Source organism: Haemaphysalis longicornis, unplaced genomic scaffold, assembly GCF_048455015.1.
Source record: "Haemaphysalis longicornis isolate Haplotype H1 unplaced genomic scaffold, Haemaphysalis longicornis Haplotype H1 scaffold_4, whole genome shotgun sequence".
Taxonomy (NCBI): Eukaryota; Metazoa; Arthropoda; class Arachnida; order Ixodida; family Ixodidae; genus Haemaphysalis; species Haemaphysalis longicornis.
Window position 1 is genome coordinate 109753199 of NW_027526361.1, and position 24909 is coordinate 109778107.

Consider the following 24909-nt stretch of genomic DNA (forward strand, 5'->3'; position numbering starts at 1 on the left):
CTCTTCCCAGTCATATGCCATAAATTCATAAAGGGAACATAGATTTGCACCATTCCAGCCGCGCCGCTGGTGTAGAGGTATCATGCAAGATTCCCATTCTTGCGACCCGGGTTCGATTCCCGGGCGGCGCACTATTTTTTTCTCTACAGCCTTTTCTGGGTGAATTTAGTTTTTATTTGAGCAAGCCAGTATTATTAACGTTGCAGTGGCAACCTTGTCTACAACATGAAAACTGCTTGTCTTCACTCAGCGTACCCCGCCCTCCACTCAATCGTCACAGTAACTGCCCTCTTCCCAGTCATATGCCATAAATGCATAAAGGGAACATAGATTTGCACCATTCCAGCCGCGCCGCTGGTGTAGAGGTATCATGCAAGATTCCCATTCTTGCGACCCGGGTTCGATTCCCGGGCGGCGCACTATTTTTTTCTCTACATCCTTTTCTGGGTGAATTTAGTTTTTATTTGAGCAAGCCAGTATTATTAACGTTGCAGTGGCAACCATGTCTACAACATGAAAACTGCTTGTCTTCACTCTGCGTACCCCGCCCTCCACTCAATCGTCACAGTAACTGCCCTCTTTCCAGTCATATGCCATAAATGCATAAAGGGAACATAGATTTGCACCATTCCAGCCGCGCCGCTGGTGTAGAGGTATCATGCAAGATTCCCATTCTTGCGACCCGGGTTCGATTCCCGGGCGGCGCACTATTTTTTTCTCTACATCCTTTTCTGGGTGAATTTAGTTTTTATTTGAGCAAGCCAGTATTATTAACGTTGCAGTGGCAACCATGTCTACAACATGAAAACTGCTTGTCTTCACTCTGCGTACCCCGCCCTCCACTCAATCGTCACAGTAACTGCCCTCTTTCCAGTCATATGCCATAAATGCATAAAGGGAACATAGATTTGCACCATTCCAGCCGCCCCGCTGGTGTAGAGGTATCATGCAAGATTCCCATTCTTGCGACCCGGGTTCGATTCCCGGGCGGCGCACTATTTTTTTCTCTACATCCTTTTCTGGGTGAATTTAGTTTTTATTTGAGCAAGCCAGTATTATTAACGTTGCAGTGGCAACCATGTCTACAACATGAAAACTGCTTGTCTTCACTCTGCGTACCCCGCCCTCCACTCAATCGTCCCAGTAACTGCCCTCTTCCCAGTCATATGCCATAAATGCATAAAGGGAACATAGATTTGCACCATTCCAGCCGCGCCGCTGGTGTAGAGGTATCATGCAAGATTCCCATTCTTGCGACCCGGGTTCGATTCCCGGGCGGCGCACTATTTTTTTCTCTACAGCCTTTTCTGGGTGAATTTAGTTTTTATTTGAGCAAGCCAGTATTATTAACGTTGCAGTGGCAACCTTGTCTACAACATGAAAACTGCTTGTCTTCACTCTGCGTACCCCGCCCTCCACTCAATCGTCACAGTAACTGCCCTCTTTCCAGTCATATGCCATAAATGCATAAAGGGAACATAGATTTGCACCATTCCAGCCGCGCCGCTGGTGTAGAGGTATCATGCAAGATTCCCATTCTTGCGACCCGGGTTCGATTCCCGGGCGGCGCACTATTTTTTTCTCTACAGCCTTTTCTGGGTGAATTTAGTTTTTATTTGAGCAAGCCAGTATTATTAACGTTGCAGTGGCAACCATGTCTACAACATAAAAACTGCTTGTCTTCACTCTGCGTACCCCGCCCTCCACTCAATCGTCACAGTAACTGCCCTCTTTCCAGTCATATGCCATAAATGCATAAAGGGAACATAGATTTGCACCATTCCAGCCGCGCCGCTGGTGTAGAGGTATCATGCAAGATTCCCATTCTTGCGACGCGGGTTCGATTCCCGGGCGGCGCACTATTTTTTTCTCTACAGCCTTTTCTGGGTGAATTTAGTTTTTATTTGAGCAAGCCAGTATTATTAACGTTGCAGTGGCAACCATGTCTACAACATGAAAACTGGATGTCTTCACTCTGCGTACCCCGCCCTCCACTCAATCGTCACAGTAACTGCCCTCTTCCCAGTCATATGCCATAAATGCATAAAGGGAACATAGATTTGCACCATTCCAGCCGCGCCGCTGGTGTAGAGGTATCATGCAAGATTCCCATTCTTGCGACGCGGGTTCGATTCCCGGGCGGCGCACTATTTTTTTCTCTACAGCCTTTTCTGGGTGAATTTAGTTTTTATTTGAGCAAGCCAGTATTATTAACGTTGCAGTGGCAACCATGTCTACAACATGAAAACTGCTTGTCTTCACTCTGCGTACCCTGCCCTCCACTCAATCGTCACAGTAACTGCCCTCTTCCCAGTCATATGCCATAAATGCATAAAGGGAACATATATTTGCACCATTCCAGCCGCGCCGCTGGTGTAGAGGTATCATGCAGGATTCCCATTCTTGCGACCCGGGTTCGATTCCCTGGCGGCGCACTATTTTTTTCTCTACAGCCTTTTCTGGGTGAATTTATTTTTTATTTGAGTAAGCCAGTATTATTAACGTTGCAGTGGCAACCATGTCTACAACATGAAAACTGCTTGTCTTCACTCTGCGTACCCCGCCCTCCACTCAATCGTCACAGTAACTGCCCTCTTCCCAGTCATATGCCATAAATGCATAAAGGGAACATAGATTTGCACCATTCCAGCCGCGCCGCTGGTGTAGAGGTATCATGCAAGATTCCCATTCTTGCGATGCGGGTTCGATTCCCGGGCGGCGCACTATTTTTTTCTCTACAGCCTTTTCTGGGTGAATTTATTTTTTATTTGAGTAAGCCAGTATTATTAACGTTGCAGTGGCAACCATGTCTACAACATGAAAACTGCTTGTCTTCACTCTGCGTACCCCGCCCTCCACTCAATCGTCACAGTAACTGCCCTCTTTCCAGTCATATGCCATAAATGCATAAAGGGAACATAGATTTGCACCATTCCAGCCGCGCCGCTGGTGTAGAGGTATCATGCAAGATTCCCATTCTTGCGACCCGGGTTCGATTCCCGGGCGGCGCACTATTTTTTTCTCTACAGCCTTTTCTGGGTGAATTTAGTTTTTATTTGAGCAAGCCAGTATTATTAACGTTGCAGTGGCAACCATGTCTACAACATGAAAACTGCTTGTCTTCACTCTGCGTACCCCGCCCTCCACTCAATCGTCACAGTAACTGCGCTCTTCCCAGTCATATGCCATAAATGCATAAAGGGAACATAGATTTGCACCATTCCAGCCGCGCCGCTGGTGTAGAGGTATCATGCAAGATTCCCATTCTTGCGACGCGGGTTCGATTCCCGGGCGGCGCACTATTTTTTTCTCTACAGCCTTTTCTGGGTGAATTTAGTTTTTATTTGAGCAAGCCAGTATTATTAACGTTGCAGTGGCAACCATGTCTACAACATGAAAACTGCTTGTCTTCACTCTGCGTACCCCGCCCTCCACTCAATCGTCACAGTAACTGCGCTCTTCCCAGTCATATGCCATAAATGCATAAAGGGAACATAGATTTGCACCATTCCAGCCGCGCCGCTGGTGTAGAGGTATCATGCAAGATTCCCATTCTTGCGACGCGGGTTCGATTCCCGGGCGGCGCACTATTTTTTTCTCTACAGCCTTTTCTGGGTGAATTTAGTTTTTATTTGAGCAAGCCAGTATTATTAACGTTGCAGTGGCAACCATGTCTACAACATGAAAACTGCTTGTCTTCACTCTGCGTACCCCGCCCTCCACTCAATCGTCACAGTAACTGCCCTCTTCCCAGTCATATGCCATAAATGCATAAAGGGAGCATAGATTTGCACCATTCCAGCCGCGCCGCTGGTGTAGAGGTATCATGCAGCAGGCTGCTTCCGGTAGCGCTAGCGAGCGGTCGCAGAATGTCGAGCTCCGCCCAAGGAGCGGCTTCAGCGGGCCTTTCGGCCCGCGGTAACAGGATATATGCCCAGGATGCTGATGATTACCAAGTACTTTTGCCACAGTTTCCTTCAGGTCAGTCGGTTTTAAACACGGTTTTTCTTCATGCCGACATGCGTGCCCGGCCTTACCGCGTTGAGGACTTTCGGGACGTTTTGGCTCGTCTGGAACTGCTCCCCGACGTCGTGGCGTTGGGGGCGTACCAGATGAGTCACGTTTGGGCAGTGACGTTCAAGTCGGCGGAGGGTGTAAAGAAAATTTCTGCGCTCGCTGATATCAAGGTGAAGGATCGTCGGTGCCTTGTTATCGACCCGTCCAATCAAGAAGCCCGCCTCAAGCTTCACTGGCTGCTGCACAACGTGCCGGACGACGCCGTTCGCGCTGCGCTGGCGCCCTACGGGCGTGTCGGCGAGGTGCGCAGGGAGCGGTGGCGCGTCGAAGGCATTCAAGACAAGGGCTCGACACTTCGTACGGTGACCCTCAAGTTGAAGGCGGGCGTGACCATCGACGACCTGCCGCACGAACTTCGTGTGGCGGGTGACAAGGCCCTCGTCGTCGTCGCCGGAAGGGCCCCGCAGTGCTTACGTTGCAACCTCAAGGGGCACGTCAGGCGAGAATGCAAGGTTCCGAAGTGTTCTTCGTGCCGTCGCTTCGGGCATGATGCAAGCGCCTGCGTTAAGTCCTATGCCAGCGTCACTGGTCCAGCGAGGGAGGACGACCTCCGCGAAAACCTCATGGACGAGGCAGAAGCGGAGGAGACAGCTGCAGGAGTAGCCGACAAGGCGGTGAAGGAGTCGACGTCGGCGGGGCGGGTCGAGGCCGAGGCTGGCCAGCGCGTTCCTGAAAAGGAGCAGCCGGTCGAGCCGAAGACGCCTCCCCCTCACGTCTCGTCGAACGAGGACAACGGAACCGGAGCGGCCAGTCAGGGAACGACGGAGGTGTCGGCTCTAGCAGCCGAAGCCGTGCAAATGGACCTGAGTGGGGCCGTGGCTAAGCGACAACGAGAAAGCAACGACACAGAGCAGGGTGACGGACTCACCAGCAGCGAGGAGCCCCCGGCTAAGGCGGTTTCAGTGAGACGTCCGAGCTTCAAGCCGAAGCCCAACGTCCCACCAGACCGAACCAAAACTTCGGCTCCGCCCTCCTAGCCAGCACGTCACTACGAAAGGTAGTCGCCATCCTGTTCCTCGGTGTTTGTTGTTGCGCTGCTGTCTTGAATCGCCAACGAACGAAACGCAACAGTGTAGTTCGGTCAAGGCAGTATTTTTGGAGGGGGTATTGTGTTCCTGATGCTTATGCTTTGAGCTTTAGGTTTGGCTGGGGGGAGGGTGGGAGTGTGTATTGCAGCGGCCGTGAATCCCGCAGGCCATACGAATGTTTTATAAGTGCGGGATTTTGGAGCGTGTATGGGATGTTTGCAGTTGATGAAGCGTCGTTCTTTTTCGTGCTGCATGAATGTAAGTGTTGTGCGATAAGTCTAGCTCCCTCCTAAAACATGGTTTACTTGAGCAAACCAATGCGCATCGCCACGCTTAACGTCAGGGGATTTTCGGATCGGAGACGTCAAAATCAGGTGTATCGACTCGTAACAGATGAGGATTTGGACATCGTGGCCTTGCAAGAGACCAAAGTTGGGAGGGAGGACCAGACGGATCGTATGGTGCGGCCCTTTATTGCGCGCTATGATGTGTGCGTGTCGCATGCGGTCGGGTTTTCTGCGGGTTGCGCACTTCTAATTCGGAGAAGCTTAGGGGCCGCTCTAAAGACTGTCACCGCCTCGGAAAAGGGGCGGTATGTTGTGTGCGACTTGGAGTTTTGTTCCAATGAATGGCGTGTAATGTGTGTCTACGGGCCCACCAATACAGCCGAAAGGAAGGCTTTCTTTGAAGAAATGCGTCCATGGTGTGAGACGGAACGGCTCTTAATTTTAATGGGCGATTATAATTGTGTTTGCTCAGCGCGCGACAAAAGCAGCACGACCAATTTCAGAGACGCCAGTACGGTGGTACTGAATGAGATAGTAGCCGGCTGCGCCCTGGAAGATGCAGGTGATAGCATGAGCAATGCAGGCACCGTTCGCTATACACACTTTCAGGGCAATAGTCATGCGCGGCTCGACAGGGTGTATCTTTCCGTAGAACTCGTACGTGAATGTGACAAATACGAAGTGACCCCTGTTTCATTTAGCGACCATTGTCTGGTGTCGTTAACACTAGGCAGGGCCGCTAAACGTGGAAACGCGTTCTCCTGGGGTTTGTGGAAAATGAACAACAAACTTCTGCAAGATGATAAATTCGTCGAAGCCGTTGACGCATGCGCACGGACCTCGTTTAGCAGCTCAGACGTGACGAACTTCAGTCGGAAGTGGGAGCTGTTCAAACAAGAAGTTAAGCTAAAAGGCCTTGAACGTTCTTCTCTAATGAAGAGCGACGAGAAAAAGAAAGAAGCCACGCTACGAAGTAATCTCGACGCTCTTATTGTAGCAGAATGTAGATCGCCGGGGACGTGCAGAGATGACATAAAGAATGTTAAAGCACAGCTCGAGGTCTTAGATCAGGGCAAATATCATGGCGCGCTTGTTCGCGCAAGAGCAGAAAAGATGCTGCTGGGAGAGGCGCCGACCAAAAGAGCCTTATGCTCCGAGAAAAAGTACGCTCGCAGAAATGCGATAGCGGAAATAGAAAGCGAAGGCGTCTTGTACAAGGATCAAGCCAGCATAGAACGCTGTTTTTGTAACTTTTACGACAAGCTGTTTGCACGTCACGCTATTGATGTCGTGGCGTTTAAGGATGAATTTTTGAGATTGTTACCATGCCTAAACAAAGAGATGTCAGCACTGCTCGAAACAGACATAACGGAGAATGAAGTAAGAAAAGCTATAGAGGAGTTGAGCCCGGGAAAGACGCCTGGCCCCGATGGGCTAAGCGCTGCATTCTATAAAAAGTTTAAAGAGTGCCTAAGTCCAGTGTTGTGTACGTTATACGCTGAGGCGTATCAGAATGGTGTGCTGCCACCGTCTTTTCATGAGTCGCACACCATTTTTATTCCTAAGTCAGATGATGACGCCAAACTCCGAGCTGTATCTGGGTATCGCCCAATCAGTCTCACTAATGTAGACTATAAGATTTTAATGAAAATTCTGGCGAGTCGTTTGCAGACTGTTATTAGGGACATCGTTGGACCGCATCAAACATGCGGTATAAAGGGGCGGTCGATAGTAACGAACATTCATACTGCTCGAAGTGTTCTTGAGTGTTGCGACAGCACTCAAGGTTCTCTAGCAATGCTCCAGGTAGACCTGGAGAAGGCGTTCGATCAGGTATCACACGAGCTCCTTATAGCCATGTTAGAGCATATAAATGTAGGGGCTGTTATTCTTCAAGGAGTGCGCATGGCGTATAGTGGGTGTTCAACTAGCCTCGTTGTGAACAAGTCGCTCAGCAAAGCAGTGCAGGTTCAACGTGGCGTACGTCAGGGTTGCCCATTGTCCCCATTGCTTTTCTGTGTATATGTAGAAGCGTTTTGTTTGAGTGTTATTGGAAGCAAAACCATCAACGGCTTTCGACTACAGTCGTGTGAGGTGCGTGTGTTGGCCTATGCCGACGACATTGCACTTTTCTTTATTGATAAAAGCAGCATAAGCGAAGCTGTAAAGACACTAAAGGCCTTTTGTAAATACAGTGCCAGCAGTGTGAACTGGCAAAAATGTTTAGGTTTCTGGCACGGCCAATGGGAAGAAGCCCCGGAGGTGTTTGAAAACATAAGCTGGCAGACGACGCCAACCAAATACTTAGGTGTGCCTCTCGAAAACTACGAGGACAGTGATCCCTACTGGCGCAGACAGACAGCTGAATTGCGTGATAGAGCAGAAAAATGGCAAGGCACTGGGCTCTCCATTTTTGCAAGAGGCTCAGTCTGCAATGTGTTCTTAATAAGTAAAATATGGTACGTGCTCCAGGTGTTACACTGTTCGCGTGCGCATGTGCAGGCGTTGCACCGCGTTTTCGCCGTGTTAATTTGGGAGTCCACGTGGGAAAAAACAAGTCGAACGAACTTGTTTCGGCGCGTGCGTAGCGGGGGCCTTTCCTTGTCTCATTTGTTTTTACGACAGGTTGTCAATCGTTTTCTCTTCCTTCGGGATGTACAAGACCCCTTTTTGCGTACTGTTTGCCAAATGAAGTTGTCTGTGGTGTTACCCGATTTTGTTATAGCGTCAGCACGTTTCCCTGTCTTGACAATGAAGGGATACTTCCGCGAAGTTGTTCAAGCGACCCAGTTTTTGCGTGCCCGCTTCACGATGGAATACCTATGTAGCGTAACGCGGAAAAAATTGTATAATGATCTCGTTGACTCTGTATTTCCAGTTCCACTGTACCGGTCAATGTACCGTGCAGGGCCAGGCCAGGATGTGCTTAAACGCGTGAAATCTATGGCGGTACCGCCATGGGTTAAAACGTTCTTTTTTAAGCTCCACGCGGGTGTCCTACCAGTCAAAACGTGGCAAAAAGAGAAAGGACTGTACGTTCCGTGGGGGGTTGACTGTTATCCGTGCAAAAAGCCGGAGACAGTAGAACACGTGTTTTTAGAATGTTGGGATGGGGTCTTTTTTTGGGACGTGCTTCAGAGGACTTTGAAGAAAGATTTCCCTCTAGACGCCTACGGAATCAGGTTTATACCCATCGAGAATGACGGCGGGTTGCCGTATGATGTGGTGATGGTTTTGGCTCTGCACGGCATTTGGAAATCTCGCATGGCTATACGCCACCGCGATGTTGATGCTAAGCGTTCCAAGGAATACTTTGGAGAAACTGTTCGTTTGATTGTAGAGGTTTGGAAGACTCAGCCTGACCCCCCGGAATGGCTTCCAGTAATGGAGTCGCTGACAAACCTCAAGCAGTTTTAGCCATTTCCTGCTAGCAAAAGACTGTTAGCAGTTTTATCAGTGTATGTTACAGCTTTGTGTACCTGTTTTCATTGCTTTGTGTGCTTGTTCTCTGTCAGAGTGTGGCAATAAAGAAAAAAAAAAAAAAGTAGAGGTATCATGCAAGATTCCCATTCTTGCGACCCGGGTTCGATTCCCGGGCGGCGCACTATTTTTTTCTCTACAGCCTTTTCTGGGTGAATTTATTTTTTATTTGAGTAAGCCAGTATTATTAACGTTGCAGTGGCAACCATGTCTACAACATGAAAACTGCTTGTCTTCACTCTGCGTACCCCGCCCTCCACTCAATCGTCACAGTAACTGCCCTCTTTCCAGTCATATGCCATAAATGCATAAAGGGAACATAGATTTGCGCCATTCCAGCCACGCCGCTGGTGTAGAGGTATCATGCAGGATTCCCATTCTTGCGACCCGGGTTCGATTCCCTGGCGGCGCACTATTTTTTTCTCTACAGCCTTTTCTGGGTGAATTTATTTTTTATTTGAGTAAGCCAGTATTATTAACGTTGCAGTGGCAACCATGTCTACAACATGAAAACTGCTTGTCTTCACTCTGCGTACCCCGCCCTCCACTCAATCGTCACAGTAACTGCCCTCTTCCCAGTCATATGCCATAAATGCATAAAGGGAACATAGATTTGCACCATTCCAGCCGCGCCGCTGGTGTAGAGGTATCACGCAAGATTCCCATTCTTGCGACCCGGGTTCGATTCCCGGGCGGCGCACTATTTTTTTCTCTACAGCCTTTTCTGGGTGAATTTAGTTTTTATTTGAGCAAGCCAGTATTATTAACGTTGCAGTGGCAACCATGTCTACAACATGAAAACTGCTTGTCTTCACTCTGCGTACCCCTCCCTCCACTCAATCGTCACAGTAACTGCCCTCTTCCCAGTCATATGCCATAAATTCATAAAGGGAACATAGATTTGCACCATTCCAGCCGCGCCGCTGGTGTAGAGGTATCATGCAAGATTCCCATTCTTGCGACCCGGGTTCGATTCCCGGGCGGCGCACTATTTTTTTCTCTACAGCCTTTTCTGGGTGAATTTAGTTTTTATTTGAGCAAGCCAGTATTATTAACGTTGCAGTGGCAACCTTGTCTACAACATGAAAACTGCTTGTCTTCACTCAGCGTACCCCGCCCTCCACTCAATCGTCACAGTAACTGCCCTCTTCCCAGTCATATGCCATAAATGCATAAAGGGAACATAGATTTGCACCATTCCAGCCGCGCCGCTGGTGTAGAGGTATCATGCAAGATTCCCATTCTTGCGACCCGGGTTCGATTCCCGGGCGGCGCACTATTTTTTTCTCTACATCCTTTTCTGGGTGAATTTAGTTTTTATTTGAGCAAGCCAGTATTATTAACGTTGCAGTGGCAACCATGTCTACAACATGAAAACTGCTTGTCTTCACTCTGCGTACCCCGCCCTCCACTCAATCGTCACAGTAACTGCCCTCTTTCCAGTCATATGCCATAAATGCATAAAGGGAACATAGATTTGCACCATTCCAGCCGCGCCGCTGGTGTAGAGGTATCATGCAAGATTCCCATTCTTGCGACCCGGGTTCGATTCCCGGGCGGCGCACTATTTTTTTCTCTACATCCTTTTCTGGGTGAATTTAGTTTTTATTTGAGCAAGCCAGTATTATTAACGTTGCAGTGGCAACCATGTCTACAACATGAAAACTGCTTGTCTTCACTCTGCGTACCCCGCCCTCCACTCAATCGTCACAGTAACTGCCCTCTTTCCAGTCATATGCCATAAATGCATAAAGGGAACATAGATTTGCACCATTCCAGTCGCGCCGCTGGTGTAGAGGTATCATGCAAGATTCCCATTCTTGCGACCCGGGTTCGATTCCCGGGCGGCGCACTATTTTTTTCTCTACATCCTTTTCTGGGTGAATTTAGTTTTTATTTGAGCAAGCCAGTATTATTAACGTTGCAGTGGCAACCATGTCTACAACATGAAAACTGCTTGTCTTCACTCTGCGTACCCCGCCCTCCACTCAATCGTCCCAGTAACTGCCCTCTTCCCAGTCATATGCCATAAATGCATAAAGGGAACATAGATTTGCACCATTCCAGCCGCGCCGCTGGTGTAGAGGTATCATGCAAGATTCCCATTCTTGCGACCCGGGTTCGATTCCCGGGCGGCGCACTATTTTTTTCTCTACAGCCTTTTCTGGGTGAATTTAGTTTTTATTTGAGCAAGCCAGTATTATTAACGTTGCAGTGGCAACCTTGTCTACAACATGAAAACTGCTTGTCTTCACTCTGCGTACCCCGCCCTCCACTCAATCGTCACAGTAACTGCCCTCTTTCCAGTCATATGCCATAAATGCATAAAGGGAACATAGATTTGCACCATTCCAGCCGCGCCGCTGGTGTAGAGGTATCATGCAAGATTCCCATTCTTGCGACCCGGGTTCGATTCCCGGGCGGCGCACTATTTTTTTCTCTACAGCCTTTTCTGGGTGAATTTAGTTTTTATTTGAGCAAGCCAGTATTATTAACGTTGCAGTGGCAACCATGTCTACAACATAAAAACTGCTTGTCTTCACTCTGCGTACCCCGCCCTCCACTCAATCGTCACAGTAACTGCCCTCTTTCCAGTCATATGCCATAAATGCATAAAGGGAACATAGATTTGCACCATTCCAGCCGCGCCGCTGGTGTAGAGGTATCATGCAAGATTCCCATTCTTGCGACCCGGTTTCTATTGTTGCGGTGGAATTTATGTTGAGGTGGCAACCATATCTGTTACCCTAAATAGCTTTTCTCCCCCAGTGCGAACTAACGGGACGCAAAGTAAGAGCCACGCACACGGCTCGGACTAACAACCTGGTGTGGAAGTATCATTCAAGATTACCAATCTCTCGACCCGGGTTTGGTTTCTGGCGGAGTACGATTTGTATTGCTTTGAGCTGGCTTAAATAAGCTACATGCATGCTGCTTGCCTTGGTGCTTTCGTATTTCATCGTGTGATCCATACATGTACTCAGCAGAAGCTTTTGTGCCAGCGTTTGTGTCGGCAGACTGGCAAAGTGAGTTGCTCGAGAGTTCGGTATGGTGGACTATTCAGCGAAAGGATGGCACGAAGCCTACACACGGTAGAGCGGCACCGAAAAGAAAATGTTAACGTGTGGTTCGGATTGAAAAGGCGGCAAGCCGGCTATTATGCCCCCAACGCTGATGGGCAAGCCGCCGCCCTGTTGCCCTACGGACGACACACTGGTGGACGGTATGGCGATGGCGCAGGGCACGGGCGGGGAGGCCTCATTGTGGCGTAGGACCAAGGTCTGCAAAATGTGCTGATTACAGACCACTGCCACTTCCATGGCTATCCTGGTGCTAAGCCTCCACTGCACCAGGAAAACGAAGCTTATCAGCTCCGCTCGCCAACCGTCCCCGTCCAATCGACCTAATAGAACCACTAGCCAGTCTCTGCTAAGCCCGACAGTCCTTCTTCGAACCACAAACTATGAAAGTGACGTAGGACTAATCCTTTTTGCCGTCCCCAGTTTCTCCTTAGTTACTGTCCTTGTTATGTTAATAGCCCTAGCGACAAGCCGCAGGTGGCAAGTGACGCCATCGCCTGATCACCAGCCCACACGAGGTTGGGGGAACACGTCGCGCCAAAGTGCGAAAAAGGGGAAGGGTACCGCATCTGCAGATCGCATCTGCAGATTATGTACCCGCCCTCTCGCCGCGCCAAGCCTATCTTATAAAGGCACGATTCTTTCCTACTACGCTCGCCCGGAGCAACACGCGCAGTATAACGTCATCTTCAGCACTAAAGGTTGCTTCCCTGCAAGAAGACGATACGTGCAGTCGTGCACCATTTACAGGCCACTTGGTTCGTTTTTTGTGAACTAGTTGTTAGCTTCGTCAAAGCGCCTAATAAACGCGTCTGTAATATAAAGGCGAAGCATTAAATAGCAGTTTTGGCGGAAAATCTGGCTTTCAGTGTCTATAGCTGCGAAGTGCTTCTAAATTTCCCATTGTCTGTGGCGCGTACCACATACACGGAGAGGGGTATTGGCCGAGGCTTAATGCAGCGCATTCCAGTACAGTGGATTGGCCAGTGCTTACGAAAGCATAAATTCGCCCATCAAATGAAAAAGCCAGTGTCAGCATCCGGTGCCTGCAGCAGCAAGCGGCTACTAAACACGGAATGCGACGCGTTCCATATCGCGCTCTGCACAGGCCGCGCTCCACCGAAGTACAAACAGTACAGCAGTGGGGACCGATGCATCTACATCGTCGGTGGTCGCTACTTCGACAGTAGCGAACGGTGGCCGTCCACGCCAGTACACTGAGATACCAGCAGCCAAACCCGGAAACAGTGCTCGCGGCGCAAAACTTCAATAAGCACACATCCACGTGTATTTAAACAATCACCCTTTGATGCCCAATGTTGCTTAGGAGAAACAAACAGTATTTTTTTCTCTCGCACATTGTGTGTTTTTTTTTTTTGTTTGACATTTAACAACATCTGCTGACAGACTGAGAACCCCGGACCTTCAAAAATTTTAAAAAGAGAGGACACAACGTACTGGTTTTTACGTCTCAACTGGCATAGAGCACGGTAGCTCAATGGGTTATAACAGGTAAGCGAAATTGTGAAATCTTGTTAATACAAATGATATCAATATGACCTTCACGTTATTGTTTTCACTTGTACCATAAATTATGCTAATCAAGGTAGCTATCCTTTTCAACTGATATGTGGGCAACCAGTACCCAGTGGGTATTGTGTCCATCCTAATGAACCAACTTTTTTTCTTACTCCATATTTGTGATGTCGGAAGTTCCTTAAGATCATAAAATGTTTCCACTATCTTAAGCAAAAAATTCAAGTTTTGGGCATCAAAGGCTTAATGCTTCCGTATTCAAAACCAACAAGAAGTGTCCAGGTATCCTCGGAAGTACCTTTCAAGACACGTAAGGACGTCGAACGGTCACACCTGGCGAGTTTGTGTAGATTTGTATTGTCTACAGGTCAAGCGTTTTCGAGGTGAGAGCCTCGTGCGTATGAATTTGTGGGTGTTTGTGCAATGCGCTTCAGCAGTAAAACCCCCATCGATATACACTCCGGAGTACATTCCCTACAGCGCGTCACGCTGCGCTCATCCTTCGCTCATGCTTCAATAGTACTAGTCGATCGATACTAATTAGTGTCCTCCGTCATTGGGAACGCGGCAGGAAACTCGTTTTGTCGCTCGCGTGCAGAGTACAGACTATCTGACAGTGAATAATTTAAAAGGTTATTAGGAATGACAAACCAGCACAATTCGACATCATTGAATAACGTAATGTAACAACGAACAAAATATCCCAGGGAAATTGAAAGTTCAAATGCTAAAATAGGATTATTTATTTAGCCCACCAATTTTTCTGTCGTATGAGATTGGAAATAAATGCGACGAGACGTTGTTAAAAGGCTGCGTCAGAGATTCCGAACGGCTAAAAGAAGTGGCTTAAAATATAAGAATGACGGTACTGTGGTTACGTACAATACAAAAATAAAACAGGGTCACTCTTATTAAAGTTTGATATGAGAGTACAAGTATGAAACAACATTCGTAATTCGAGGCTTTGAGGCTTCGAAATATTCTATGCGTGTAATATTATGCGCGTTAAGGATTATATAATAGAGGCAACAGGATCGGGATATTCGACTAATTATCAGCCAACCAAATCGATCGATCTCGAACTACTGTGTTCGACTATTTGTCAGTAATGTGTTTCGCTTAGATGGTATTTTTGTCAGCAATAAACCTTGAGGGCACCCCATGGGGTCGTTCTTATTGACAGGGAATTCGCAATGCCTTCTCGATATGCCATTTGTGAAGCGCGAATTATAACATCATTCTCAGAATCAGAAAATAATTAGAAATACGCGCGGGGGCGAGAATTTCCGCATTCCCGCTTCCTTAAATAGACTTTTCTAGCTTACACTACTGCTCTAGTCGTACCACAGGGGTTACAAAACAGTCCTGTGTTGTCACCTACTCACCTATGCATAGTTACGTGTGCTGCCCCGCCGACGGAAATATCTTCCGGCTCTGCCGCGGGAATCGTTTTTTTTTTTTTTTTTTTTTTTGCGGAGCGTGAAGAAATGAAGAGAAACTAACCCCTGTGAATACAAGTTTAAGCACACGTTCGAAATTAATTTGGAGCACTTCGCTACAGCGCGCTTGAAATCCCAGGAATAGCTTAGGGCGTAAACCTGCGCAATTATAAAAATTATTGAATTTTCATAAACCAGACGAAGAGTCGACTTGATGTCAGAGTCCCGACAGCTTCGTTTTGTCATTGGCGGCACTTCAGCTTCGCTATACTGCAGTGATTACATTCGTAACGTAGTTATATTTCCACGAATGAGCGATATGTGTAGGCGAATAACGCGCCCGATCGCCTGCATAGGTAGGCGTACTGACTGGTAAAGCCGTTTCCAACATGTCATCCGCTGTAGATCGAACCAAACACAGCTTGCTTTTTTTTGCGCGAGAAGGCTTCTTGAAAAGTTGTCTCTTTCCAGTTAATGTATGTGCAGCCTCAGTCATAGCTCGCGCGTCTATTTCGAATATTTCGCTCCCCCTACGTTGCTATTAATCAGGTCACTTGACTCATTTTCACCACCTCGCGACCTACGAGGTTGCACATTTCCGGGGACTAAGCTCACCGGCAATCTTGGAAAGCGTGAATCGATTTACACGACACACGAGCTGCATCAGAGAATAAAGTACACAAACAGCCGACAAAGAAACGTTAAACAAACTGCTATAAAGAAATGTGTGAGCAGGTGCCGACATTTAAATTTCGATTAACCAAAGATCGATCAGCGCGTTTTAACGACCTCTAGAAAGGCACCGTGTCTCCACAGCCCGCCTCCGCTTGATTCGAAACTGCCCACGGGTTCGGGCCCGAGTTCGCTGAGCGAGAAAACCTCCTCGATTCGCGGAACCCGGGGTTTCCCGTAGACATTGTTATGCGGGGCTGACAGGTACGTAGTACTTGTTTACAACCGAGTTCCGCGCGTAGAACCACTCTTAAAAGGGACGTGCCTGCCCAAAGCGCGGAGCGATATAAGAATAAAAAGAAGTGAAAATGAAACCACGTCGTACTTCACGTCTCCTACCTCTTTCCCCCAATTAGAGGAGCGATCTTCCTCGCTGGGAAGGCCGCGAGTGTAATGGAGGACGGAAAAATAAGAGGGATATAACGTTCACTCTCCCAGCTCTCCCCTCCATCTCCTGTAAGTAACGCTTCGTTGCCGGGCTTCTAGGAACTGCGGCGAAAAACGTCTCTGCGAAAAAGAAGAGGGCAGAGAGAGGTGGAGGGGGGGGGGGGTGCCATTGATTTGAAGGGCGATCGTTCCTATCGACGCTCAGTGTGCAGCCGGCCGAAGAGCGTAGCCACGGCGCAAAACAAGCACACGGGAACGAATAATATTATGCGGAAAGGTAAAGTTTGTGCCTGGAAATTTAGAGGGGCTATGAAGACAAAATGCAAGTTGTTTTATTCGAAAGATTTCGTGTTCTGTAGTGCCGCCAGCGCTTGTCCCGAAGCAAAGGATGCTTTATTCGCTGCAAAATTAATCAATATAAGCTAAAATTTTGATTCTCGCGCCAAAACATGTGTTTGGACGACGTTTGCAATGGCATCATAAGACCAGGTCTCTCAGCTAAACTTGGTGTGGAGCGGCACGGCCGGACTCGACTCTCCACCTCCCGCGCTCCGCTTACGGCCTTCGCACTGGGCCGTCTTGCTGCCTGCCGCCGCGAGTTGGGGGTGGCGCTGCTAGCGCACTGTTGCTCCGCCGCCGCCAAGCGCCTTCACAGTGGCAGTGTGTGTGCCGCAGCGCCGGTTACAGCCACATGTGGGACAATTTGTTACGCAGAAAGTGCAGTGTTGCACATCCTCCGATGGATATGCATGGTTGTGCAGTAAGCTGCCAGAATCTAACCTAGTAACGTTGGCCAGCACTCGTAGCTGCGAAAAATAATAGTGGCGCCATGAAAAGATGCGAAGATCGACCGCATTGCGGAGAAATTCTTCGTGTTCGGCAGGTTCAATTCGAGGATTTGATTGATTGATTGTGGGGTTTAACGCACCGACGCAACGCAGGCGATGAGGCGCGCCGTAGTGGAGGGCTCCGGATTAATTTTGACCACCTGGGGATCTTTATCGTGCGCCGAAATCTCATACACACGGGCGTTTTTGCTTTTCGCCTCCATCAGAAAAGCGGCCGCCGCGGCCGGGAATCGAACCCGCGACCTCGTGCTCAGCAGCGCAACGCCTTAGCCACCGAGCCACCGCGGCGGGTTCAATTCGAGGACCTAAAGTCGCTGCATTCACATAGTGAGCGCCTTATCGTAGTGCTGTTGCCTTCAAACAAGCTAGCAATATTTGGTCAGTTGAAGCTTCATCGTTGAACTGCTATCCACTCAAGTATGGGATTTACGATTTGTCAAGAAGGTTTGCAAAGCTGTATATAAATATCCAGGCCTGGCAAATTTTTGCCAGAAGTCAACTGGAAAAACTCGCACAGCGGGATAGAAATACAGCTCACGAGGAATATATTTTTTTTTTATCAGTAAACGACCGATGGGATCATTATAGTTGCACCAGGCTGACAACTGCACTTTCTTTGTTGTTTTTGTACCCTGCTTAATTTTTAAGGACTGGTGTTTCATACCTAGTTGCCTGTTGGACTGTACTGTGCAGATTAGGGCAGACTTCTGGGAAAGTCTGTATTGCATCGTGGACCTACTATGCAGTCACAAATACGCACGGCAGACATCGCGATTGTGCAACGTGCGCTTGCGCGAGAATCTCCGGGACGTGAAGAATGCGCACACTGCAAATCACTGCAGTATTGCGAATCCACGCCTCTCTTTATTGAGACTGTAGGGATAGCAAAGCAGAAAAACCAGCTCGCAAGAGAAACCATTGGGACGCTTTAGATGACTCTCCTTGGTCACACTCGCATAAGTGTGCCGTCATTGGGTTTATCGGCCAAATAAGTTGCGCATATTGCCCCTGAATAATTCCAAACGGCCGCAGCCTGCCTTCTCTGCTTGTATTCCCAGTGTTTTGCCGTGTTTATGTATATTCAATGTGAGTTTACCGCTAACTATTGTATACAGTATTTTACTGTGACTTTCTCTGTTATTTTTCTTGTATAGTTTTTGTTGTATTAATTTACTGCGTTCTCAGAATAACACTGTTCATAGCTTTCGCTACTGCTGATAAGTTTTCTTTTTTTCTTCTACTCGTTAAATTACAAGGGGTCCCATTACAGTGTCAAACTCTGGGACCCCTTTCTGTATAATATTTCTTCACACATTGTATACTTTGTTACGAATAATAAACTGAAACTGAAACTGAAACTGAAACTGTTCTTGTTTCTTTTTTTTTGTGCGAGGTACCGGGTGTCACACAGTTGTCGGTTGTTGCCTAGTTGTTATCTGTACTTAAGAACCCGAGCTGTGTCCAAACATATTGTTATTTTGTCGCCTAACAGATGGTTATATACGGTGCGGAATGTAATTTTTCGCTGATGTGCGCATTTTTTGTGTAATATATGAGCGTGTTTACGAATAAATGCTGACTGATTGATTATGGGGTTAAATGCACCGACGCTACACAGGCCATTAGGCGCACCGTAGGGGAAAGCTCCGGATTAATTTTGACCACCTTGGTATCTTAAACGTCCGCCGAAATCTCAAACACACGGGCGTTTTCGCTTTTCGCCTCCATCAGGAAAGCAGCCGCCGTGCCCGGGAATCGAACCCGCACCTCTGAGCTACTAGTAAATGCTAGTTGGAAGTAGCGCTTGTCCCTGTCGTCCTTCTTCATCATTGCTGTAATTTTGTGCGTTTTACAAGTCTACATTAGGCAATTTTTGTGGGGTGTGTTGCTTTTTTATTCAGGTATGGTCATAAGCGATATGCTTCTTTCCCAAAATTGTTCAAAGCTGGACATAAAATAAAACTTTATTGGTCACAGTGTGCCTGAAGTCAGGAATGTTCAAGCAAATATAGTACATACGCGCACAACTTTCCTCTCATCTTATTGCGTAAACAACTGCCTCGTGTATAGAGTTAAACATGGATATAACGAAGTTCACAAAAAATCGCAATTTTTCATTACATGCAGGTTTCAACTTAAGGCTGGCGTGCATGAAGTATAAACGAAACCAAAGTGCTAGACATCAGCCTGGGTGACCTCACCCTTCAAGGATTTATTTCACACTGATTTGCGCCCACTGCGTTCCCACGAGCTTAGTCACTACACGGCTCTCCATAGAAGCAAGGTCCCTTAACCCCGTATTCACAAACGTAACTTAAGTATCACTTTTGGTTTTAACACTTTTCGATGCCTTAACGCGTTTCGGGGACGAAAGTTATGCTTAAAGAACGCATTTTGCGTAATTAATGCTCTTCTCGGCACGTTCGTCTTTCTCGCCGGCGGAGACGGCATTTAAACTTGCGAGCTTGTCCTGGAAAGACAAAACTTTTCGTTTTGTGGCAGCCGAAATCATCACCGACGATCCGATACCCCAGATAGCAGTGCAGACGCGCGACAACACGCCGACAAGCAGGTCTAGCAGCTAAGCGACACCCCTACCACACGTGGAAACACATGGTAGTTTATGGTGGGGGCCAAATTCGCTAAATTAGTCCATTTCTCCAATCGATTTTTTTTAAGGAAAAGTGCGAAAACCAATGGATCAATATTAGCGAATTCGTTACATCAAGGTTAACCGTCGCAGCACCTTCGTTATGTAGAGGTCGTAATAACATGGGTTGCGATGAGGCTAGAAAATTGGAAATGAAATGCTTCCTTAATCCAGGAATTCCTGACATTTAAGTTCGTTATGTCCAGGTTTAATTGTATATCGTTGATATACGAGAACAAAAAAATCTGGCCCATATCACTTACACCAACTGCCCCGTTTCATACGCAAATGCCACCGCGAAACCTCACTGGTTATGTTCACGCTTAAGCTCCCTTGCTCTTGCCTTGCGCGGAGACGCAGCGACGCGGAGCTTGCAGTGAGCTGGTGCCGCCCTCATGCGGTCAGCCCCTCCAACTACGCGTCACAAAAGGTGGCCTCCAGAATTGCTGCCGGCGGTGCGCCGTTGCGCCGTTGCATTTGGACAGTATACACTTCAGATGCTGGAGTATACGACGTCTGTGTTAATAGTATCGCGGTAAAAGTTACGCCAAACGTTTCAAGTAGTGTTGCCATGTCATCTACTTTATCTGTCAAAGACCGCACGTTTAAAGGAGAAAAAAGGAAACGACATAGGGGGTATTTTCGTGTTTACTAATGGTTGTATTTCGGTCAGTTGAATTCCCATAATTTCGTTCTTGCTTGGAACGCACGAAATATGCGTTCCGTGCGTTCAAAACAACATGTACGAGATTTTTAGAAATAAAACCGGAAAGCGTGTTGTGTTTTGGAACCATGCGTGACTACAAAAAAGAATACTGCTGTGCAATGAATTCACATATGCATCACCGCGGGCATAGTCTACGTCAAAAATTCAAAGCACCAGTAACTACCCTAATGGCACCAGTAACTACTTCTACCTTTCACCTGCATTGGTGTGCGGTAACTTTTTTATTAAACGTCGCACACAGGCTGCGAAGGCCGAGTTTTCGTCCTCTGCACCCACCCGCGCCAGGGCAAACGACCTTATGCTACGCGCGCAGCGGTGCGGCGGAAAATGGCGAAACGGCCTCTTAGGAATTACGCTCTCTCCGGGCGATTGGAACGGCCGGAGCAACGGCGCGCCGCCGGCAGTCGATCGCGGAGGCCACGTACAAAAAATCCCATGTGCCGAGCCGATATTGCGAATGCTGTAAGGGGAGCGCAGGGGGAGGAGAGTCGAGTCCGGCCGTGGGAGCGGAGACTTTCTTACTGTTAGTCAACCTAGATGGCGCCACCACACCGTGGCATGCTGCTTTCTGCCTTTGGTTTGTTTGTGACCGTATTTAAGCCTGGCTTGTTTTTGTTCGTGGAGAAAATAATCGTTTTGGGAAACATGGTGCTCGCTCGACACATACGGTCACGTAAGACAACCGTCTCTTGCGCAAATCAACCACTGTCGTCTGAGACAACCCCAAAGCCCCGCAGTGTTGTGCGTCTAAACGAAGCATAGTGCGCGCAGTACAAACAGCAGTAAGCATCGGTACTTCTACGTTTAGGTGTGCTTTCGTAATTTCCCCTGTTTGTCCCACCATTGTTACTGATATAAAAAGAATGTGCCCTAAATTTAAGCGCAAACTGCATGTTCGGCAAGCTTATAAGTTCTATCTAATTTGCGTTTGCTCTTACGGCCTCCACCAATCACAGAGCTGGCTGGTATGACATCATAAGTTCCGTTGCGGAAAACGAGGTATTCGGACGCGTGGCCATTCCCTTTTTTCCTAATTAGTCAGCTTATCTGAGCGAAGTTTATGTTAAAAGTGGTGTCAGTATGATTCTAACGAGGCAAAATATTGAATGAACCAAACTTGAATTTTGTCTTCATGGCCCCTTTAAGCCGCGAAAACCGCAAGAATAATCACTTGCCGTCTGAACACAAAACAGAAAATGGGCGCTGCTCACAGGAGAGCGTAGAGAGAAAAGTACAGAAAAATAGAAAAATACACTTAGCCGTAGGGTAACGTTGCGGGATTGTTCTGTGCACCACGAAGACACTGCAACACCGGATTGCGCTCTGAATGTAACTTGGTCGTTAATATCTTAGAGCGACAGAGACAGAGAGAGAGAGAGGGGGGGGGAGGGGGAGCCTGGAAGAAAGACGAGAAGTGGAGCTCAGATAATTGCGGTGGCTGTAACTCAAGCACGGGTTCTAGGAGCGAGGAAGAAAACTTCACCTCGCCGTGTATGTTGGGGAGCGAAAACGAAAAGGCGAGGGACTTAAAAGACGGCGAAATGAGGTAACCCAACACAACGCGCCGAAGCACAGGGATAAGAAGAGATTAGTGGTGCTTTTAGAGAAGTTCTGTAGCTAGCTTCGAAAGGTAACAAAAGTGTCGGGTAACATAGCACGGTCGAGGCCAAAACTAATGGACCCTGTCTTTTGTGAACGTGTAAAATACGCTTGCAGATATTAAAGCGCGAAAGAGCTAGGTGCCCGATTCAGAAAATTCGCGTCTCTTTGCGTGAATATATTCATCAAGGCGGCAGAGTAAAATGATTCCGCACGAGCTTCAAGAAAGAGCGTTGCTAGCCAACGTCCCCGGAGAGCGTTCACGCGTTTAGTCGGGTGTCATTTGTTTGCCGTGCTATGGGGCCTCTACGCAGCACTGCGACTACTTCGGAACCAGAAGCGGCTGTATCAGTGATCGCATATTCACAGCTCCTCCTTGCGTGCCAACTGAGACTGAATTGGCTTCCCGGGGGGAACAGTGGATGACGGTATGGAGATGAGGCTCGCATATATATGCATCGCAGGGCTCGGGATTACATAGCCGTATCTCCACGTGTTTGTGCAGCGTAACGCCTCTGAGACCTTTACCGGCTTGCAATAGTTTCAGAGAATCGAGAGGCCAAATACTTCAACCGATATCCTCGCAAGGCGTCACGCTCATCAAGCATATCTACAGCGTAAACTCCATGTACCGGCGAAAAACATTCCATTGTTGCTTGGCAGGATTCGCCAACAAGCAAAAAAGTTGCCTTTGCGCGCAAAAAAAAAATGCGAAAGATTATTTGATCTTGCTTGATTGATAGAAAAGTCAAGCTCCAAAATATTTGTCAGCAATTTGAGAAGCTTCATTCAAGACGAACGAGAAATAAAGTGTTACCATTTTTTGTTTATTTTGGCTTCATACGTGAAAAGAAGCCATGTGGCTAGCCAATCCAAGCAGGAGAGGAACGTTGCTAGCTGTCATGGGGGCGTACGAGACGGCACGCAATTGCAGCGCCATATTTCCCTCTAGTATGCATTAGTATACAACTGTACGGTTACGGCTCTCTTCGACGCGACTGGGAGGCGGAAAATCGGTATGCTATAATTAGACGCGCGATCCCGCGCTTGTGAGCATGGCCCTGCAAGAAGGCTTCGCCGCAAGCGTCTACGAAGCTGCGCAGAACAAACAACCTTACAGGTTCTTCTCTCTTGCACACCCTCTCCCTGTATATGTGTATACCCGCGTGGCTGAGCCCTGTGCGCCAGATGGAAATGATCGTTCGTAGACTTCACTCTTTGCACCCAGTGGGAAAGGAACGCCAGCAGCTGCAGCTCTGCGCCGCGTTGTGTCGGCAAGCACGCGGGACCGAAACGGATCGCGATACATAGCACGGTTGTTTGCTTGTCTCCTAGTGGAGCAGCGGCGCCAAGAAATCTGATCGAATGTCGCGTGACAGCGAATTCGCCTTGGGGCGGAAAGATACATATGGATGAACAACGTTCCCTTTTTTCCCCTTCTACCTTTCGTGCTCCTACCGAGCCCAGCGCTTCGCTTCCCGATTGAGTCACGGTGTGTCGTGCGCGTCACTGGTTTCGGTATTGGTTTTTAAGAAGCAATGCAACTTTCTTATGAACGTTTATAATGAATAAATTTACCTCTAGTAACACTTGGCTTCAGGTTGTCAAAGCATTAGCTGACGAACTTTAAAAAATGACAACTACAGCGCAGCGAAAAACAAGGACGGCAGTTAGAGAACACAGTACGAACAATGCCCAGTAATGAGTCAGTATTTGAAATCAGGGCAGCAAAATCATAAGTGATTGCAAGTGAAGTTCGTCTCACGAGCACGCGGGCACGCGCACATGAAAGCCTTCCTGTCTCCGCTCTTTATTTTAACAATTATCACCAGGTGCTTCGCGATCGCCTCCAAACGTAAGCGGCTTCGAAATAAAGGGGTCCGATTCACATGCGTGGTTTGTTCATGTGGGCGTAAGCGAAACAAAAGCAGGAACAAACCCACCTATTTGTTGTCGGTGCTCATACTCAAAACCAAGCTGACGTACTCGACAAACGTCTCTGTCTTTTTGTGAGTCATTGTTTTAGTGAACACGACATGTTCTTGGTGTTCGTCAAACTAAATGTAGCATGTAATGATTCCCCTTGTTTGAGCGGTCAGTTTTTTTCCGGATCTATTAGTCCGGCAACAACTCTTCCATCGAAATCTTGAAGACTGTGCCCCAGAAGTGAAAATACAGAGCAAGAAATTAGTATCTATACAAGGACAAAGGTTTTTTTTTTTCTGTAATGGTTCGTTCAATGCAACTTAGGTCTCTTTTTGCTAAATTCTTCGGTTCGAAAATTTTAATTTTTTTAGCAGAGATAACAGGAGAGAGGGAAAGAGAGAGCGCGCAACACTTGCATAAGAAGATAAAACTGCTATCTTAAAGTAAGTAGGTAGCACTCAGGAGCGTAATGACAGGTAAAACCTGTGTTGTGAGGCTTCACTTACTGTTTGGTAGATAATAAGCGCTCCCACCAAAATGACTTCTAGAAGAATCCACATGGCCGATGCGAACATCTGCAACAAAAGAAAACGTATTAGAAAGAAGAGAAGCGTCAGGCAGTGATTACAACAAAATCGTAAAAAGACGTCAAAGCTCATTGCAGGAAGAATCGCGATATGCGTTAATAAAAGTAGGTTACTACAAATAGAAGAATATTGAGGATATTATTTAGTACATGAATGCATAAACAAATTGATCAGTACGCTACCAGCTCATTTAGCTCGCCAATGTGTGAATCGGCGACCAAATGAATAAACAAGAATACCAAAGACTTACGTCGACTCCGCGCCAACAATTCATCGCAATCGATTCCGGAAGCCGTCCTTTCGCGAACACAGGTGTAAGTGAATGTATTGTACTATAAAAAACTCCCATTAAAACGAACAGAGAAGGACCACAAAAACTTGCCGTTTGATCATAACTTTCGTAAATTCAGAAAGAGACCTTCCTGGGCCTTCCAAAAGAGACCTTCAAAAAAAAATTAGAGCTCGATAAAAACAACGACACTGACAATTCACGACGGCTCCAGCGCTCTGTGCTTGTCGTTCTGCG

General features: G+C 47.6%; 2 protein-coding genes and 20 non-coding genes across 22 annotated transcripts in view; 21 read left to right on the forward strand and 1 right to left on the reverse strand.

Moving 5' to 3' along the window:
- Positions 1-24909, reverse strand: part of Smog (G-protein coupled receptor 158 smog) — a 394223-nt gene that overhangs the window by 94523 nt on the left and 274791 nt on the right. Inside the window, exon 5 of the mRNA XM_077707544.1 lies at positions 24303-24371. Coding sequence (XP_077563670.1) covers positions 24303-24371 — 69 coding nt within the window. The remainder of the gene's footprint in view (positions 1-24302; positions 24372-24909) is intronic.
- Positions 61-131, forward strand: Trnag-ccc (transfer RNA glycine (anticodon CCC)). The gene has a single exon. It is a non-coding gene; the product is annotated as a tRNA-Gly (tRNA).
- On the forward strand, positions 349-419 carry Trnag-ccc (transfer RNA glycine (anticodon CCC)). The gene has a single exon. It is a non-coding gene; the product is annotated as a tRNA-Gly (tRNA).
- Positions 637-707, forward strand: Trnag-ccc (transfer RNA glycine (anticodon CCC)). Its single transcript has one exon. It is a non-coding gene; the product is annotated as a tRNA-Gly (tRNA).
- Trnag-ccc (transfer RNA glycine (anticodon CCC)) lies at positions 925-995 on the forward strand. The gene has a single exon. It is a non-coding gene; the product is annotated as a tRNA-Gly (tRNA).
- Positions 1213-1283, forward strand: Trnag-ccc (transfer RNA glycine (anticodon CCC)). Its single transcript has one exon. It is a non-coding gene; the product is annotated as a tRNA-Gly (tRNA).
- Positions 1501-1571, forward strand: Trnag-ccc (transfer RNA glycine (anticodon CCC)). Its single transcript has one exon. It is a non-coding gene; the product is annotated as a tRNA-Gly (tRNA).
- On the forward strand, positions 1789-1859 carry Trnag-ccc (transfer RNA glycine (anticodon CCC)). Its single transcript has one exon. It is a non-coding gene; the product is annotated as a tRNA-Gly (tRNA).
- Trnag-ccc (transfer RNA glycine (anticodon CCC)) lies at positions 2077-2147 on the forward strand. Its single transcript has one exon. It is a non-coding gene; the product is annotated as a tRNA-Gly (tRNA).
- Trnag-ccc (transfer RNA glycine (anticodon CCC)) lies at positions 2365-2435 on the forward strand. Its single transcript has one exon. It is a non-coding gene; the product is annotated as a tRNA-Gly (tRNA).
- Trnag-ccc (transfer RNA glycine (anticodon CCC)) lies at positions 2653-2723 on the forward strand. Its single transcript has one exon. It is a non-coding gene; the product is annotated as a tRNA-Gly (tRNA).
- On the forward strand, positions 2941-3011 carry Trnag-ccc (transfer RNA glycine (anticodon CCC)). Its single transcript has one exon. It is a non-coding gene; the product is annotated as a tRNA-Gly (tRNA).
- On the forward strand, positions 3229-3299 carry Trnag-ccc (transfer RNA glycine (anticodon CCC)). The gene has a single exon. It is a non-coding gene; the product is annotated as a tRNA-Gly (tRNA).
- On the forward strand, positions 3517-3587 carry Trnag-ccc (transfer RNA glycine (anticodon CCC)). Its single transcript has one exon. It is a non-coding gene; the product is annotated as a tRNA-Gly (tRNA).
- On the forward strand, positions 3855-8909 carry LOC144179258 (uncharacterized). The gene has a single exon (XM_077707543.1). It carries the CDS (start codon positions 3870-3872, stop codon positions 5052-5054), a length of 1185 nt encoding a protein of 394 aa, XP_077563669.1. The 5' UTR covers positions 3855-3869; the 3' UTR covers positions 5055-8909.
- Trnag-ccc (transfer RNA glycine (anticodon CCC)) lies at positions 9502-9572 on the forward strand. Its single transcript has one exon. It is a non-coding gene; the product is annotated as a tRNA-Gly (tRNA).
- On the forward strand, positions 9790-9860 carry Trnag-ccc (transfer RNA glycine (anticodon CCC)). The gene has a single exon. It is a non-coding gene; the product is annotated as a tRNA-Gly (tRNA).
- Positions 10078-10148, forward strand: Trnag-ccc (transfer RNA glycine (anticodon CCC)). Its single transcript has one exon. It is a non-coding gene; the product is annotated as a tRNA-Gly (tRNA).
- On the forward strand, positions 10366-10436 carry Trnag-ccc (transfer RNA glycine (anticodon CCC)). Its single transcript has one exon. It is a non-coding gene; the product is annotated as a tRNA-Gly (tRNA).
- On the forward strand, positions 10654-10724 carry Trnag-ccc (transfer RNA glycine (anticodon CCC)). The gene has a single exon. It is a non-coding gene; the product is annotated as a tRNA-Gly (tRNA).
- Trnag-ccc (transfer RNA glycine (anticodon CCC)) lies at positions 10942-11012 on the forward strand. The gene has a single exon. It is a non-coding gene; the product is annotated as a tRNA-Gly (tRNA).
- Positions 11230-11300, forward strand: Trnag-ccc (transfer RNA glycine (anticodon CCC)). Its single transcript has one exon. It is a non-coding gene; the product is annotated as a tRNA-Gly (tRNA).

Excerpts from the sequence above, each read along its gene's own strand:
- LOC144179258 (XM_077707543.1), top strand. The coding sequence starts at position 3,870 with ATGTCGAGCTCCGCCCAAGGAGCGGCTTCAGCGGGCCTTTCGGCCCGC.